This window comes from Tursiops truncatus, chromosome 8 (genome assembly GCF_011762595.2).
Source record: "Tursiops truncatus isolate mTurTru1 chromosome 8, mTurTru1.mat.Y, whole genome shotgun sequence".
NCBI classification, from domain to species: domain Eukaryota; kingdom Metazoa; phylum Chordata; class Mammalia; order Artiodactyla; family Delphinidae; genus Tursiops; species Tursiops truncatus.
Genome location: NC_047041.1, coordinates 57,629,829 through 57,646,163, shown reverse-complemented (window position 1 = coordinate 57,646,163; position 16,335 = coordinate 57,629,829). Strand labels below are relative to the sequence as shown.

The 16,335-nt window shown below is 55.5% G+C and overlaps 2 protein-coding genes across 8 annotated transcripts in view; one reads left to right on the top strand and one right to left on the bottom strand.

Annotated features, from left to right (window-relative positions):
* Positions 1-16,143, top strand: part of RELT (RELT TNF receptor) — a 34,608-nt gene extending 18,465 nt beyond the window's left edge. For 2 of the 3 annotated variants that reach the window (XM_033862312.2, XM_033862311.2), the window contains exons 3-11: positions 498-572; positions 680-846; positions 1,056-1,135; positions 1,849-2,106; positions 3,393-3,473; positions 3,748-3,829; positions 4,017-4,271; positions 4,703-4,901; positions 5,212-6,390. In XM_033862312.2, the coding sequence (XP_033718203.1) occupies positions 498-572; positions 680-846; positions 1,056-1,135; positions 1,849-2,106; positions 3,393-3,473; positions 3,748-3,829; positions 4,017-4,271; positions 4,703-4,901; positions 5,212-5,259 (1,245 nt within the window). In that variant the 3' untranslated portion in view covers positions 5,260-6,390. Of the gene's footprint in view, positions 1-497; positions 573-679; positions 847-1,055; positions 1,136-1,848; positions 2,107-3,392; positions 3,474-3,747; positions 3,830-4,016; positions 4,272-4,702; positions 4,902-5,211; positions 6,391-6,430 lie in introns of those variants that run through there. The other variant, XR_012333431.1, reaches the window with a different exon arrangement.
* Positions 10,254-16,335, bottom strand: part of FAM168A (family with sequence similarity 168 member A) — a 198,691-nt gene continuing 192,609 nt past the window's right edge. For all 5 annotated transcript variants that reach the window (XM_033862320.2, XM_033862316.2, XM_033862319.2 and 2 more), the window contains one exon: positions 10,254-16,273. The gene's annotated coding sequence lies outside the window, so the exon portion shown is untranslated. The remainder of the gene's footprint in view (positions 16,274-16,335) is intronic.

The following is a 16,335-nucleotide window of genomic DNA, read 5'->3' as shown; positions in this document are numbered from 1 at the left end:
GTCCCAGAGACTCAGCGGAGGCCCCGAGGCACCATCTGCAGTCTCGGCCCCAGGGATGATGAACGGAGGCTGGTTAATGACATTTTCAGCTGTGGTGTGTGGACCAAGGCAGCAGGAAGGGGGGCGGAACCTGAGAGAGGAATTCGGAGGAATTTCCTCCTCATCATCCTGGTTAGCTACAAGGGCGTGACTCACAGACCCAGAGGCTCAAGATCCTGATCTGGCCCTGTCTGAGGCGTTTCAGCACTTTCCAGAAGCAGATGTGGTTCTCCCCTTGCCTAGGCAATGGCAATGCAGCCGGTCTGGGACAGGCAGATTTTACTTGTAGCACAAGGGACTGAGGTTAGAGAGTGTCCCCAAAGCCTGGGGGTGGCCCTGTATATTGGTGGTCCTTGTGCTTGGGGTGACTGTAAGTGGGTGGGGGGTAGGTGGCCCCAGAGATGCCATGTCCCGGTGCTTTCCGCTCCCTCAGTGTGTCCTCCCCTCTTTTCTTCCAGCTGCTGCCCTGGCCTCTGGCCACTGCAACATCAACAACCCCTTGGCCGTGCCCACCCGGCGAGGAGCCCAACCTGGTGAGCTCGCCCTGCCCATCCACCTCTCCTGGGAAGACTGTTGAGGGCCAGGGGCAGGGACCTCAGGCCTGGCTCCTGGCTTTGTTCTCACTCTTCCCCTCCTGCAGGAACCAGGGCGGGGCACATTATGCAGGTCCTGCCCCCCAGGCACCTTCTCAGCTTCCTGGGGCTCTAGCCCTTGCCAGCCGCACTCGCGCTGCAGCCCTCAAGGGAGGCTGGAGGCCCAGGTGGGCACGGCAACTCGAGACACACTATGTGGAAACTGCCAGCCTGGGTGAGCCATGGGGTGGGGTGTGGGTGTTCATGACCAGGTGACCAGGACTTGAGATCCTGGGGTCCCAGCCTCACTCACCTCTTGAGTGGGCCACAGTCTTCCCATCTGTGAAATGGGGTGGGTCAGGACCAGTGAGGGTGCCCAGTAGGAAGGTCCAGCCTCTCTTAAGGATAGTTTTTGGGCTTCAGTAACATCTTCCCTCCCTGCAGGTGGTTTGCCCCGTCAGAGGTCCCCCATGTTCCCTGTCGGCCGTGCTCCTGGACACCCCTGGGTACTCGCGGCTGTTACGGTGAGTGGCAGGTGATGGCTAGGACTGGCGGGGTATGTGTGGGGAGGGGTCTGGCGAGCTTGAGCCCAAGGGCCCCGCAGTGTCCGTCTGGGGCAGTGGGGTCCTCACTCCCCTAGCCCAGGGGAGGGTGTGCAGCCACAGGGTGCCTAGCAGGTCCACTGGCTGTGTCTTCTCACCCCGTCTTTGAGTGGCAGAGACTGTCCAGCAGGTGGCTGCCACAGCTTGGGTTTCACATCCCAACCAGTCTCCTGTCCTTATCCCCTCGAAATAACCCACATAGCTGAGTGTGAGCACATACGCTTACATACGTGCACCTCCTCTCACCTGTTGAGTTGGTCACCTTCTGAGGCAACTAACTCATGGGTCAGGCTGTGGGGAGGCAGGATCCGGTGTTGCTGTGCCCAGGCATGTGCACTGTTGCCTTTTGTTCACCCCTGTGACCCACCATGAGGGGTGGACAGGGGCCTCAGGGTCTGGCCGTCCTGAGGGCTGAGGAGGCCTTGCTCAGGCTGGCTGACTGGTCAGATGGCCAAAAAGGAGGGTGTGAGTTGCCCTTTACTTCCCCACCATAGTGGAGAGTGGGTGCTCTGGACATGCCAATACCACCCACCGCCCCGACCCCTGCCCACAGTAACCCGGGCCCTGGGCCTCTCTGAGTGTGTTTCTCTCTGCCTCTGTCTTTCCTCCATGCCTCCATCCTCCGTGGTGCTCAGAGCGGGGGCGACGGGCCCGACGTGGCATGGAGGTGGCAGCAAGGGCGAGTGGCGCGGGGGAGACGCGGCAGCCTGGGAACAGCACGCGGGCGGGCAGCCCCGAGGAGACAGCTGCCCAGTACGCGGTTATTGCCATTGTGCCCATCTTCTGCCTCATGGGGCTGCTAGGCATCCTGGTGTGTAACCTGCTCAAGCGGAAGGGCTACCACTGCACGGCCCACAAGGAGGTCGGGCCTGGTCCTGGAGGCGGAGGCAGCGGTGAGGCCCAGCCTGGGGCTGGGTGGGGAGGCCAGAGGGCGCGGCTGAGAACCTACTTGGTCTGGAGGGTCTGACGTGGAGAGGCCTGCAGAGGGCTAATCAGGAGAGTTTCCCGGAGGTGCCGCACGTGGGCCGCAGAGGAGACACTGCAGACTGGCAAAGTAGAAGGAAGGCTGAGGCGGCCCGACGTGGCAACTGGGGCAGAGCAGAGGCAGAGCAGAGGTCAAGTGGCTTCAGTGGGATTCCCTCCCTGTGTGAGGCCCTACCCAGCTGTAAGGGCCTGGACTCCTCAGGGACTGCAGTTGTGTGTGTGGTTCAAGGGTTGGACTGCTTTCTGGGTACTCAGGGTGACCTCCGACCTCTGGCCTGAAGGGCTGGCAGGGCAGCTGTCTTGGACAGGGACCATGCGAGGCTCAGGTTTCAGCTCCAGGCTGTGGTTTGAGTTACGAGCCCTGGACCCAGAGGGAGAGACATGTTCCTCCTGCCCCTACCCCAGGGCCCTGGGTCCCTTTTCTTCTTCCCCTTACCCCTCTGCGCTGTCCCCTGAGGGCTAGTAGGGCCGAGATCCCACATGCACATACACTGCTCACAGAAATTGGGGGCCAAGTCAAGATAGAATGGCGCCTGCCATGCCAGCGCCCTTTTCAACCTCCGACACTGCGGTCTGCAGGGGTCAGGAGGGGGACAGGCGCTTTAGGCAGGCAGGAAAGTGGCAACTCAGGCCATTTTGCCTGGAACTGCACTTGTTTTCCTGGCCTAGGACTCCCTTTAACTGTTGGCTGCTGCCTGGGTGCAAGTCCTAGGAGTTCTGTTTGCTGCTGGCCCAGGAATGATTGCATGGCCCATTCTCATGCTCTTGAGGTTCGGGTCCTCAGTTAGTTATACCGACAGGGCGGTGTGCAGGGAGGTGATAGGCCTGGGATGGCAGAGTTTGCTGGGGCTGTCGGAGGTCATGGGCAGAGAAGCAGCCCACAGCTCCCTGAGGCTAAAGAGAGGAGAGGGCAGGCCCTGGGAGAGGCTGGTTCCCTCATCCCACACATCTGCAGGGACGGTGGAGTTCCGATGGCCCTGAAACCGCTAAGCCCCTGGTGCTGCTGGGTGCAGGGAGCAGTGATGCTGAGTAAGTAGTGAAGGTGATAATGGGCTCAGAATCAGAGCTGAGGCCCTTAGGTACGCATACAGCCAGGCCAGGGGCGCCCTCTGCTGCCATGTCCTGGTGTAGCCTGTGAGCCCAGGGTGTCCCACTGCCTCCTTCCCTAGGATCATGGTTCTCTGTTCTTCCTCAGGGGTCAACCCTGCCTACCATACTGATGACGCCAATGAGGACACCATTGGGGTCCTGGTGCGCCTGATCACAGAGAAGAAAGGTGAGGGGGGAGGTCTGACCCCATCCCTCCCAGAGCTCTGCTCTGCCCCTCCCGCCGGGATCCCTCAGGCCAGCGTGCCCCCTCTCTGACCACTGTGGCTCATGGTGCTCCCGCCTCTCTGCCTGCTCTTGCCTGGTGAGAGGTGGAGGAAAAGGCACACAGCCTGGGCCAGGGAGGGGGTGGCGGGTAGGTAGGGGGATTTGTGCTGGGGCAGGAGGTTGGGGGGAGTGCCCCTCACGGCCCAGAGCCGGGTTCTGACTACAGCTGCCCACAGAGAATGCGGCGGCCCTGGAGGAGCTGCTGAAGGAGTATCACAGCAAACAGCTGGTGCAGACCAGCCACAGGCCTCTACCCAGGTAAGTGGGCAGGTGGGCAAGGAGGGACCCAAACCACAGGTAATCAGCCTGCCTCCTGGGGACTCACCATTTGGGTATGTTGCCCCTCCTGTCACCCTGCTTCCCCTTCACCTACCTCCTGGGGTCTCCTGGGCCTGCCCTGCCCCAGCCCTGCCCCAGTGACCGCTCCCACCTGTGTCTTCCACAGGCTGCCGCCGGGCCCACCCAGCATGCCACACGTCTGCCCGCATCGCCACCACCTCCACACTGTGCAGGGCCTGGCCTCCCTCTCTGGCCCCTGCTGCTCCCGTTGTAGCCAGAAGTGGCCCGAGGTGCTGCTGTCCCCCGAGGCTGCAGCTGCCACCACTCCTACTCCCAGACTCCTGCCCAACCCGGCCAGGGTGCCCAAGGTCGGGGCCAAGGCAGGACGCCAGGGCGAGATCACCATCTTGTCTGTGGGCAGGTGAGGAGGGCATAGACACAGCAGGGTGCTACAACATGACATGACAGCTCTGAGGGTGGCAGGGCCCTAGCCTGATCCATGAACAGTGGGTTCAGTGGTGGCCTCACCCTTCCTGGCCTCAGTGGGCCTCTTTGCAGTGGGGGCGGCCAGGGAAAAGCCAGGTCTTCCCAGCTACGCTCTCTCACATGGAGTCCCTGGGCCCCCAGGGCAGGGTCATAGCCCCCATCACACCTGCGCCACCTCAGGCTAAGAGCCTGTCCACCTGCAGCCTAGTGTCGGGAGCTGTTGGGAGCTTGTCAGTGGGTGGGAAGACGTGGGGAGGGCTCAGGCTCTGACCCATGAACTTGCTGTGTGACCCTGGTGGGTGCTGCGCCCTCCACACCTGGGGTCCTTCCTCTAATGGAGGATGATCGCACTACCTCTCCCCACAGGTTCCGTGTGGCCCGAATTCCTGAGCAGCGGATGAGTTCGGTGGCCTCAGAGATGAAGACCATCACGGAGGCCGGGCCCTCAGGGGGTGATCTCCCTGACTCCCCACGACGTGGCCTCTCCAGTGAGCAGCAGACACTGCTGGGAAGTGGTGGAAGCCACCCTAAATGGCTGAAGTCCCCAGCAGAGAACAAGGCCGAGGTAAGGACCAGAGGGGAAAGGTGTCTGTTGGCACCTGTGCCAACCCCAACTGCAGATGGGGCAGGGGTGGAGGTACAGAGGGCTACTGCCTCTTGGGGACTCACCACTTGGTATGTTGCCCCTCCTGTCACCCCGCTTCCCCTTCACTACCTCCTGGGGTCTCCTGGGCCCTGGTTTGGGGCCCTCCTTGTCCACCTGCCCACTCACCTGGGCAGAGGCCTGTGGCTGGTCTGCGCCAGCTGTTTGCTGTGATACTCCTTGGAGTCCAGAAGCCCCCTGACAGCTCTGACCCCTCACCCCTGTCCCCCAGGAGAACCGCTATGTGGTCCGGCTGAGTGAGAGCAACCTGGTCATCTGAGGGGCTGTCTCGTCTGAGGATACTGCAGCCTTGCCCTGGGAGGCTCTGAAGGCTTCCTGGAGGAGGTAGAGCTGCAGCTGAGCCAGTGAGGATCCAGAATGGCCCAGCAGACAGAACAGCCAAGGCCAAGGCCTGGAGGTGGGAGCGTCCACCCCAGTGAGGAGGCAGGCCAGCGTGCCGGCGGGTGCTGTGTGCAGGAGCAGGTTGAGAGCCCCTCCCATCCCTGCCGCCCATTTCCTTCCCTGCAGGATGTCCCTGATGCCGTGCCCTGCCCTGGCTGGATCCTAGGAGCCCACAGGGTCCTCTGCACTGCCAGGTGGCTAGGCCTCAGTGGTGGGGAGGGGCCCTCTACCTGGCACCCCTGGCCCCATGCCTTAGTGATGAGCCACCCCTTACCTCTGTAGAGGGGACCTCCCCCTCCTTCCTGACAGGTCCTGCAAAGGGAGGGGTCAACAAAAAGCCATGAGCTAGGAACCGGGTTCCTGGGTTCTAATCCTGGGCAAGCCCCTGGCCATTACTGGGTCCCAATTCTTCTGACTGTGAAGCGGGGAGAGAGTGGCGTCTCGGTGCCCAGGGCCTTCCTGCATCTTGCAGGCTCTGGGCTGGGTCGTGTAGATGGAGAACTTGACCCCTTGCCACCCCTCCCACTAGTTTTATCTGGCCCCGTTTTTTGCTGCTTCAGGGCCACCACCTTCAAGGCTCCCAAGGGGCTGCCCATTCAGGGCTCTGCCTACAGAAGGGGCATAATGCACGTGCCTGCCCCTGACCTTGCTGTTTTTACTGAAATTGAAAAAACAGACTTGACCTGGGCGGGGCTGTGGTACAGAGCCCCAACCTGCCCAGCCACCCACAAGATCTCAGGCGCTTTGGAGGGTAAGGGGTGAGGCCTCTGGCCTCGGTGGTTTCTGTGTCCCTGTGGTATTGGTGTGTCCGTCCCCTGGCCTGGGCAGTGCGGGTGACTGCCTAGCCCGCGTCTCCACTCTGGCTCAGCAACCTCGTTATTTATGTGGGGCTGTGCAGGCATGGGCCCACTGCTGTCACCGTTTCTCTTATTTATTGAAACTTTGCTGTTGTCCCACCCTTGTGTCTCCACACCCATCCATTTGTTGAATAATAAAAGGTGGGAAAGTAGTGTCATGAGGCGCTTCTTTTTCCCTGTGTCTCTTCTCAGGTCTGCCCATTCAGTGAATAGTTGTGTGTCGGGCTCCGTGTGTGGGACAGGCCATCCCTCCCCTGGCAGCGCCTGCTGTTTGGCAGGTGGACACCAGGCAGCAGCTGAAGTGGGGCCGGAGGTGGCCTCTCAGGTCACCTGGTTCTCACTGAAGGCCCTAGAAGCAGTGCTGTCCAACGGAAATAGAGTGTGCGCCACGTATGTAATTAAAATTTTTCTAATAGCCACATTTTAAAAATTAAAAAGAACCAAGTGAACTTATTTTAAATGATATCAACAATGTATTTTACTTACACCAGTATATCTAAAATACTTTCATTTCAATATGAAATCAGTATAAAAATTATGAATTAACCATTTTTTTGCTTTGAAATGTGGTATGTAAAATACACTTAAAGCACGTCTTAATATGAAGTAGCATATTTCAAGGGCTTGATAACCTCATGTGGCTAGTGGCTCCTGTACTGGACAGCACAGCTCTAGAGGAAGTGGAGCCTGGCAAATGGATGGGGTAAGTAAGGCATATTGAGGGCTGGAGAATGTGGGAAGGGGAGCTGTGTTCCACAGAGGGGGAACAGCATGTACAAAGGCCGGACGGCAATGAAAATAGGAGGAGCCGGAGAAGCTTCAAGTACAGAGTGACTCAGGTGTGAAGGCTGGGCTGGGGGTGGCAGCAGAAGGCAGCCACATGGGCTCTTGGAAGCCACTGGCCCTATGCCAGGGATGCCCAAGGAGCCTCTAGAGCATTCAGGAAGGCTAAAAAGTATGACTAGCCAGCTCATTCCTGACCACTGTGGAGGGTGCAGGAGCTGTGGGAGCAGGGATCCACAGGAGGCTGTTGCAGCCATCCAGACAAGAGACGGAGGAGCAGGGGTTTGCGGGGGCGATGGAAAGACTCCTGGGACAGAGGACGGAACTGCTAGGCCTTGGTGCTGGGATGTGGCTCAGGGGATTAGGGCCAGCTGGGTGGGGAGCAGTGATGCAGACCCACGGGATGTCCTGAGGCACCTGCACGTGCAGGCCCGCGGCGCTCGAGGGACAGACCTGGCCTACGATGATACCTGGAAGCACTCAGATGGGCATTTGCACCAGGACTGGACTGGGAGGGAGCACGTTCCAGGGAGAGAGCTCAGGGAAGGCCCAGAAAGGTGGGAAGGAAAGCAAGCAGGAGAGTGCAGCGTCCTGGAAGCCAGGGAAGGACGAGAGTGTGGGTAGCAGGGTGGGTCACAAAGCCAGGCGCTGCTGCAAGGTCAGGACTAGCATCCCCTGGCTAGCCGACACAGGGATGTGGCGAGACCAGAGCCAGGTCCCAGTGGGCTGAGCTTTCTGCAGAAGCCTGACTGTGCCAGGTAATAGCTGGTAGGCCCTCAGGCTCCGGGGAGAGAGGGTTTTTAGTTAATTCCAGGTTCTTTTGGTGTTTGGTATGGTTTTAAAAGACAGAGGGTCTTCCCTGGCAGTCCAGTGGTTAAGACTCCGCACATCCACTGCAGGGGGAGCGGGTTCAATCCCTGGTCGAGGAACTAAGGATCCCCGCGTGCTGAGTGGTGTGGCCAAAAAAGAAAAGAAAAAAAAAAAAGGAAGAAAAGGACATATTTCAACACTAATGGGAACAAGGCCCAAGGAGAGGCTGAAGAACCAAAAAGTGACGGTTCATGGAACCTGGGGAGGTGTGGAAAGGGACACCCTGTGGGAGGCCCAGGCTTCACATAGGGCAGAAGCCATGACAAGGGGCCGGCCTAGCAGCTTCAGAGAAAAATCCCCGCCTGAGGGGAGGCTGAGCTTTGAGATTCGACCTCTCCCTTTCTCTCACCTCTCTTAGGGCACAGGCTTCTCTCTCTGGGGCTTCTCAGGTGGGCAGGAAAGGGAGGGCACCTCTGAGGACCCAGGAGGCAAAGCATCACCTGCTCTAGGAGAGGGGAGGGAAGGAGACAGGCTGGACATCAGGAGGAATTTTCCGGAGCAACAAAGGTTGCCAAAGTCTAGAACAGGGTGTCTGTCTGTTGTAGGGGACCAGTGGGCATCACGAGTGCACCCCGGGGAATGTTCCCTGGGGCCGCCGTGGTGCGACTGGTGTCCCTACTCACCAGCTGTTCAGCTGCACCTCAGGGTGTGGCTTCTCAAACTTGGCTGCCCCCTCAGCCAACCAACCCCACTTCACCGAGGACTTGTGTGACACATTGAGATGAGGACGAGACAGTGCCCTGGGGGAAAGGGGTGGGAGGCTGAGCCCTCCCACTCTCTGGCCTCCTTTCCCAGGGGGAAGTTGGACTCTGGTCTCTGGATGCCCTCTTGCCTGGGGTGAGGCACATACAGATGCCAGCGACGGTGGAGGCTGAAGCTGGGTCTGGGCTTCCCGGGTTAGGTAACGCATACCCCATCTCAGTGCTGGGCCCTGGGGTAATAAGCACTGCTCCCCTCTAGACCACTCCCACCACCCCAATTTCCTGCTTGCTGGAAGGTAAGAGAAAGACTAGCCCTGGCCCCAGTCTCTTGTCCCTGGAGGATACTGAGGCCAGCTCCCAAAAGAGTGGGATGAGTTGCTGAGGGATCAGGTAGGGGTGTGTCTGATACCCTTGGCTTTTAGGGCCCCCACCCTCACGTGGAAGCTTTCTTGGCTCTAAATCCTGCTCTTGAGCAAGGTAGGCCCAGGCTGTTGGCAGGGCTGGGAGCTGAAGGACACGGTGGGGCCCTGGGCCAACCACTGAGGACAGTTCTGAGACTGCCCTCTCTCACTCCATAACCCCTCCTCCATGGGCCAGAATGGTGGGTGCTGGGGCCCCGGTCTCTGCCTTCCACCTGCTCCTGGCCCCCAGCCCTGCCACTGACCTGGAGCTGAGTCCTTGGGAAAAATCCCCTTCCTGTGCAGGGGAAGAGAGCCCAGCAAGGCCCTCCCCTACCACACCCGACAGCGCTTTCTGCCATCACAAGGGAGGGAGAATAAGTTTCCTGTCAGGTGAGGACAGGAGAGGAAACTGGGGAAGGCATTATGGAGGCCCAGGGTACGGTTTGGTGCAAAGGGCTCGAGAGTCGGGAGTCCTGAGTGTTAGTTACAGCCAGGTCACTTAGCCTCTTTGGGCCTCAAGTATTCTCTCCATTTGAGGAAGCTGAATACCTGGAGGCTGGGAGAGCGTGGACTGCAGGGGCCAGGCCCTAGGATGGGATGGTGGCTGTGATAACCAGGGAGAGGAGCCCAGGCCTGGACAAGAGAGAGATGTTTAGGATGTAAATAAAACTGACAGCACTTGATGACCATTTGGATGGAGACCATATGACTGCCTTCAACTGTCCTTCTGGGACTACAGACCACACTAAGCCCTTCCCTTGGTTTCCCACCTGACCAATTTACCCTTGGAGTGAGTACAGGCATTGCCTCCTCCAGGGTGGGCAGGAGAATGTGGGGCTTGGGGCTTGGTGCCTGGGCTTTGGAGCCAGACCAAATGTAAGTTCCAACTCCGCCCCTCACTAGCTCTGTAACCTTGGCCGAGGTACTTACTTAACCCTCCTTAGCTGCCCACTACCAAGGACAGGGCTAACAACAGGGCTCACCTCCCATCCTGCTGTGAGGATTATGAGTTGCGAAGCATAAAGCACAGTGCTGGCCACATGGTGGGCACTCGGTATCACACACCTTAGTCCAGGTGCCGACGGCCACTTCCCAGGCCCAACTGTGAGTCCCAGGGCCTCCCCGGAGATGCAGCGTAGGTGTTACCTGACTGGTGAAAACAAGTTTAGGATCAACTTGGGAAGAAACCCAGGGGACTCTCACTGGCCCAGGAGGTGTCTGTGTCCCCCTCCCCCAAGAACCACCAGTCTGGTCACCCCAGACTTTTTTTGGAAATTTTTTTAATAGTTATTGAATGTTCTACAGCTTACAGTAAATATCATAGTTACAAATTCTTGGCTTCAATCTTTCAGAGTGATCACTATCTGATCTTCAAAACAAAACGAAACAAAAACCCAAAAGAATCCAAAACAACAAAACAAAACCAGATTTACACTTCATACACACAAGCGAGGCCATGGGGCTTTCCAATCTTTACACTCCAGGCTGTGTTTTGAAAACACCTATAAGTTCTTTGATCAAACTACTTGGAAGACACTGGTCAAAGGTTTATTATTATTATTTTAAATGTTTTTCTTTTTAAAATGTGAGTTCCAATAAAATTTAAAAATTAGATTCCAACCTGTAGGTTAAAATGAATTAAAAAATACAAAATCATATACAACGCTCTCTCACAGGGATGGTACATGTCACGAGAACAAGTTTTCTCTGTCGTGTGACATGAACAGGGATGAAGATACCTTTTAGTCAGGAGATGGGAACAGGCCCTTGGGCCTTTAAGGGTCACTACAGACAACTCCACATTGCTAGAGGCCTGGCCTTACATCCCCTTGGGTAAGGAAGAGCTGGAGTCCCACCACAGATCCAGATAATCTGGCTGACCCAAGAAGGTGGTCTTTGGGCAGTCCCACTCTTTCCCTGACTCTCAGGCATGAGGAGGAAGGCTGGAGCCTGGAGATGCTGGTCTTGCTGGGGTCAGGCCCAAAGATGACTTCACCCATTTGAGTCCTATGGGCTGGTACTTATCAGCAAGGCTGTTATATCTGTTCTCCTCAGAAAGGAAAATACCCCCTCTACCAGGAGCTGGACTGGGTACAGGGCCTCACTGCCACAGCAAGAATACCCAGGGACTACGCATGCAGCCACAGGGAAGCAAGAGTTCTAGTTTCCCTGTCTGGCTCTGTGACAACCAACCCCAATCACCTAGCCACTGGGCTGGACTCAACAGCATGCAAGATAGAAAATACCCATTGGAGAAAGTGAGGGAGTGAGACCCAAGTCTGGCTCAGGCAAGGTTGGTTATGGAATGTTGAAACTGGCCTGTCAGGAATTTTAAAGGCCGGGCCCTAGAACCACGTAATGCCTAATTTCAGAAACAAGTTGTCTAGGAGAAGGGAACATGGACAGGTAAAGGACAAATCCTGCCACCAGCCTGGCACACCCATAGTAGGCTGAGCTCTCAGAGGCTCAGGTGTGGAATTAGATGTTAGCCTGGCTGGGTCTCCTCTGCTGTGATCCTGCTTTTGGAGGTAGGTCTGGCCTGGATTCACCTGGGGCTGGACACGACTATGGAGCCTCCTCACCTGCCCCCTCCGCTGCCCAACCTGCCCCCTCCGGATTCCCAAGCTTGGCAAGCAGCTGGGGACCACATATCCTATAGTGATGTGGAATACAGCATGGAAAAGCAGAGCTTCCACATACTTTCACCCAACAGCAATTGAGGAGAAAATGCCATGGTGACATCTAAATGACTGCTTCAACCACAGTGCTGGGGCCAAGAGCGCTCCAAGACCCATGCCATCTAGGCCCTCCCTCTCTGGCCACAGAGCAGAGCTGAGGATCTGATATGCAGGGCTCCAGGCCTGACTCAGCCAGAGTCCTGTCTGTACAGTGAGGACACCAGAACTTGGTGATCAGAGGATCTGCACTACTTTTATGCTCCATGTGATTCATTTCTGAAGCCTACTCAGAACAAAGCCAGCCTCTCCGAAGAAGCACTCCCAGATCTCTGGAAGTGGGATACCTCAAACTTGGAACCCTTTGGGTGCCCAAGGGTCAGAGTTGGGATAAGGAGAAAGGACTGCACAGTGTCTCTCTAGATCCTGGTCCTCACCCAGGGGAAAAACAGGCCCAGAGACTTGAGTCAGATGTGCTTTTGGCCATTCAGGGCTACACCAGGTCCCCTGGAAGTGCCAGCTCGCCAGGTCTGGACAGTGGGCAGGCTCTCCAGGGTCAGAAAGTAAGGGTACGCAGGCTTCCCAGGGACATGGGTCTTTCAACGGACAGGTGCCTGGGGCTGCCCTTGAACATGTCTTCAGTCCTAAACCTCATGACCCCAAAATGTTTTGCTCAAGTTAAGCCTTTTCTTGCAAATTCTCATTCTCTGGGTGCTACCATCTGGATATGCCTCTGGGTTCCCAGGGCTCCTCATAAAAATCTGCTCAGTTGGCAGGATTGAGCTCCCCAGGTTTCCGTGGGGTCTTCCTCTGTTTGGGGGCAGATAGGTAGCCCATCCCTTCTGCATGCCTGCCACCCAGACCCAGCAGGTGCCAGCAGAAAGCAGAGGATTTAAACAGTTCAAATCTTGGCTCTTTCTCTTATGAGCTGTGTGACCTTTGGCAAGTCTCTTAAGCCTTCTGAGACTTAGTTTTTCCATCTACAAAATGGGGATTTTTGGCAATCAATGTTGAAGTACTTTGTACACAGACAGAAAACTCTGGACAGGTGCGAGTGTCCTTTTTCAAGATATAGGAATGGGATACGTACTTTTGGGTCACTGCCAGGAGAGAAAGAGGAACAGCAGCAACTGCCCTGTCTCATGGGGAAGAAATTAAATACATTTTTCCAAAACGTGGCAGAAAAATAAATTCCAGGCTCTTAACCACTTGGGGGCACTCCAGACTCCAGCTTCCTAGACCCCAGCCTAATGAGGAGGAGCCAGGTAGAAGTGGCAGAAGCCAAGAGGGTTGGCTGGTGACTGGAACCACCTGTACCCCTGACCCTGGCCACCAAGCCTGTGGTACTAGGGAGAGGCAGTGTAGCGGGGTGGAGAGAGGGCTTTGCTGGTGCCACGCTGTAGCTTGCTATGTATGTGGGCACACCCCTTGTCCTTTCTGGCTTGCTGGCCTTCCTACAATGGCAGGGCCCTTCCAGCTCTGACCTCTGTCCAGCTTGACCACTGGGCCATCCAGTATCTTTGGATAACACCCATGGTACCTCCCAACAGACGCCTGTGATCCTACCAGCTGTGCTCTCATCCTACCACAGGCACACTACTGCCCCTGTTCTCCTGGGCTCAGTCCCTCTGCAATGACTCCCCAAGCTTGGCCAGGCTTGTGGATCTCTGTCAAAGCAAAAGGGTGAGGCCAGCTGAACTGGGACTCCAGTGGCTCAGGCTGAAAAAGGGGCACTGGGCCTGGGCTCTTCCAGACCACAGCATTTTCACACCTTGTTTTTGCCTTGGGGCCTGTCTTTGATCTTGAATTACATACTAGGGCTAAGAGAGGGTACTGAGCATTGATGTTTCTGTCCATGAGCCGTGTGTGGATTCAGACTGCAGGGACAGAGGCAGCAGGCTGGGATTCAAATGGCTCTGCCACTTATGAGCAAGTCACTTTGCTTTTCCAAGTCTCCGTTTCCTCATGGATCAAATGAGAGAATAATCTATTTCACAGGGTTAAACCAGATGATGGATATGAAACTGCTTTGTGAACTGCGAGGTACTAGATGTTAGTTTTTACTTACTGGTATAGAATGAACAAAAGTAAAAAGGTCATTCCTAGATCTCCTCCCTTTTTCCTTCTCTCTGTGGTCCTACCCTAGCCCATCTGGAGGCAGCAGGGTTCAGGGAAGCTTGTCAGGATACCAGCATTCTGCTCACTTTGGGCAAGTTCCCTTTCCTTTTAGAACCAGTTTTCTCATTTGTCAAATGGGTGTAATAACTCTGACCCTTGCTCTCAGGGCCAGTAAATTAAAGGCTGTGAAGTGCTCTGAAGTCTATGAGGCACCTGACAAATGCAAAGGTTTCCTGTTATTATTATAATCATTATTATTATTTTGGCATTTTCTAAACATGTATGACATAATCTAAAACAACCTTCACCCACCCTTAGAAAACCAGAGAGTAGGAGGAGGTATTTGCAAAAAATGGATTAACACTGGAAAACTTCCTATTGTTTTAAAATGAAACCTCTTCAGCACCCCAGAACAGACCATTTAATTTCGGACAGCTGGGCTTCTCCTTACCAGTGCTGCATTTCCCTGGAAAGCCAAGAAGGTGGGCCCTCAACTCCTGGCTCTGGGTTGAGGATGCTGCTGGGCTTTGCCCTCCTGGGAACAGCCAGATAGCCTCTGAGGTCCTTCTGGCCCAAGGGCTTCCTGATTTTCTCCTCCTTTAGGGAGACACGGCAGGTAGGGGTAGGGATTATGTCCAAGTATGCATGAATTTAAAATGAAGAGAGTTATTTAAAAGTTATAAATGTTATCAATGATTCCATTCTGTACAGTAAAATGTTCCTCTCCCCGCATCCCCAAAGGGGCTGCTGGCCCAGCCAAGTGCTGGGAGCAGGGGGACAGTGCTAGACTACCGGGCTCCTGGCTGAGACCAGTGCGTCCCTCTTCTCCCAGGAGAGCCCGCGTCTCCTCCTCCTCTCCTCTTAGGATGAGAGGCTACTGTCTTAAAAGCATGGACTCCTTTTCAGCCATCCCTAGGGCTGGAGTCAGGTATAGGATGAGAGTTCCAGATGTCTTCACAGAATTTCCAAATGCTATTTCTTCATTTGCAATTTCTGTTCCTGCCATCTGCCCCCATGTCACCTCTGCCCAGTCTTCAATCCCCGCCTTTGGAATCCAGGGAGGGAAAGAGCAGAAACAAAAGCCCAGAGACTGTTCCCGAGCTCACCAGGTGTGGGCACTGCTGACTTCATTTTTACAAAACCAAGCCAATCCATCCCTAGGTAAATTTTCATGGCCAACATGCCCCAGGCAGGAAGGCTGCATTTAATGCTGATTTACTGCAAGGTCTAGGGAAGTCCTTTCCGCTTCTCTGGGCCTCAGCTTCCTCATCTGTCAAACAGGGGAATGGATGAGATGGTTGCTAAGGTCCCTTCAGTTCCATGAGTCTATGAAGTGTTTATTGCTATTGCTTTTCCTTCACTATCCTGACCTTCAGAGCTGCCAGCACCCGCCTGGAATGTGGTTCCTTCACTGTGGCCATGAATGGCACAAGGTAACCAAGAACTTGGCCTGTCTGCCAGCGCCATGGACAGACAGGTGAGCCCTGGCAGTGGGAAGGGCAAAGGGAAGGGAGAGAAATGCCATAGGTTTCCACTCTAATCAGGAGCAAGCTCCTCATCAGAGTGGATCCATGAGGGCCCAGGGGCCAAGGTCTGGATTACACAGGGCACCTGGCCTTCCAAGGCTTTGGGAGGCTGGGATCCCACCACCCTGCAGCTGCTTGGTAGGTCTGAGGTCAAAATCACCTTCTGAGGAAGTGCCAAGTCAGTTAACATCACTGTGCAAGTTAGAGGGTCCAGGCCCAGACAATTTGGCCAGAGACCTTACCAACCAAAGCCAGCAGGCAAGCGCCTCTCGACCCTCTTCCCTCTTCCTTTCCATAGTGCCCTCCCTCCCCCCACCCTCCCCCAAGTTCTCCCAAAGAAAGAATCTGGTTTTCCCAGGTTCTGATCTGGGGTATTATTAAGCTGCTATGAACACTCCTACCTAATCAGGTGGTTTTGTTCTTGGTCTGTTGCGATGGTTCTCAGAAGAGATTTCATTTGTGTCAGGACATGGTAATGTCTTAAACTAATCCTGCTTGAGGAAAATCAAAAAAGAAACAATCCCCCAGAGATGTGGCCTGCTCAACAGCTCTGAGTTCCTACCCTGGACCTGAGGATCACATTTCTCATGCTCTTCAAAGGAAATTGCGCCTTCAGCTGAACCACTGCAACAGACCCCACTCTCTGACTGCTGCTAGACTAGGCTCCCGGGACTGGATTCTTGGGGAAGAAAAGAAGAGCAGAGAGGATGTGCCTGGTCAGGTAGGAGGAGGGCTAGAGCTGGAAGGGCAGTGGCTAAAAGGGGGACAGTGGGGAGAGGCAGGAGATTAGAAAAAGCAGCTTTTACAAAAACCGAAAATAAAAACCAAAACCGTTAAAGATGCATAAAGTGACCCTTGCACTTCCGTTGTCTCTTCTTGCAAATAGAGGTGGTGCTGCTAGGGAGCTGCTCCAGCACCTGTGTAAGACTTGAGTAGTTGCATACAATGTGTGACTCCAGATCTGGGGGAGGAAGGGGAAGGCCGTTAGTGACAGTGATATCCCTGAGGCCACTTCAGGAAGCT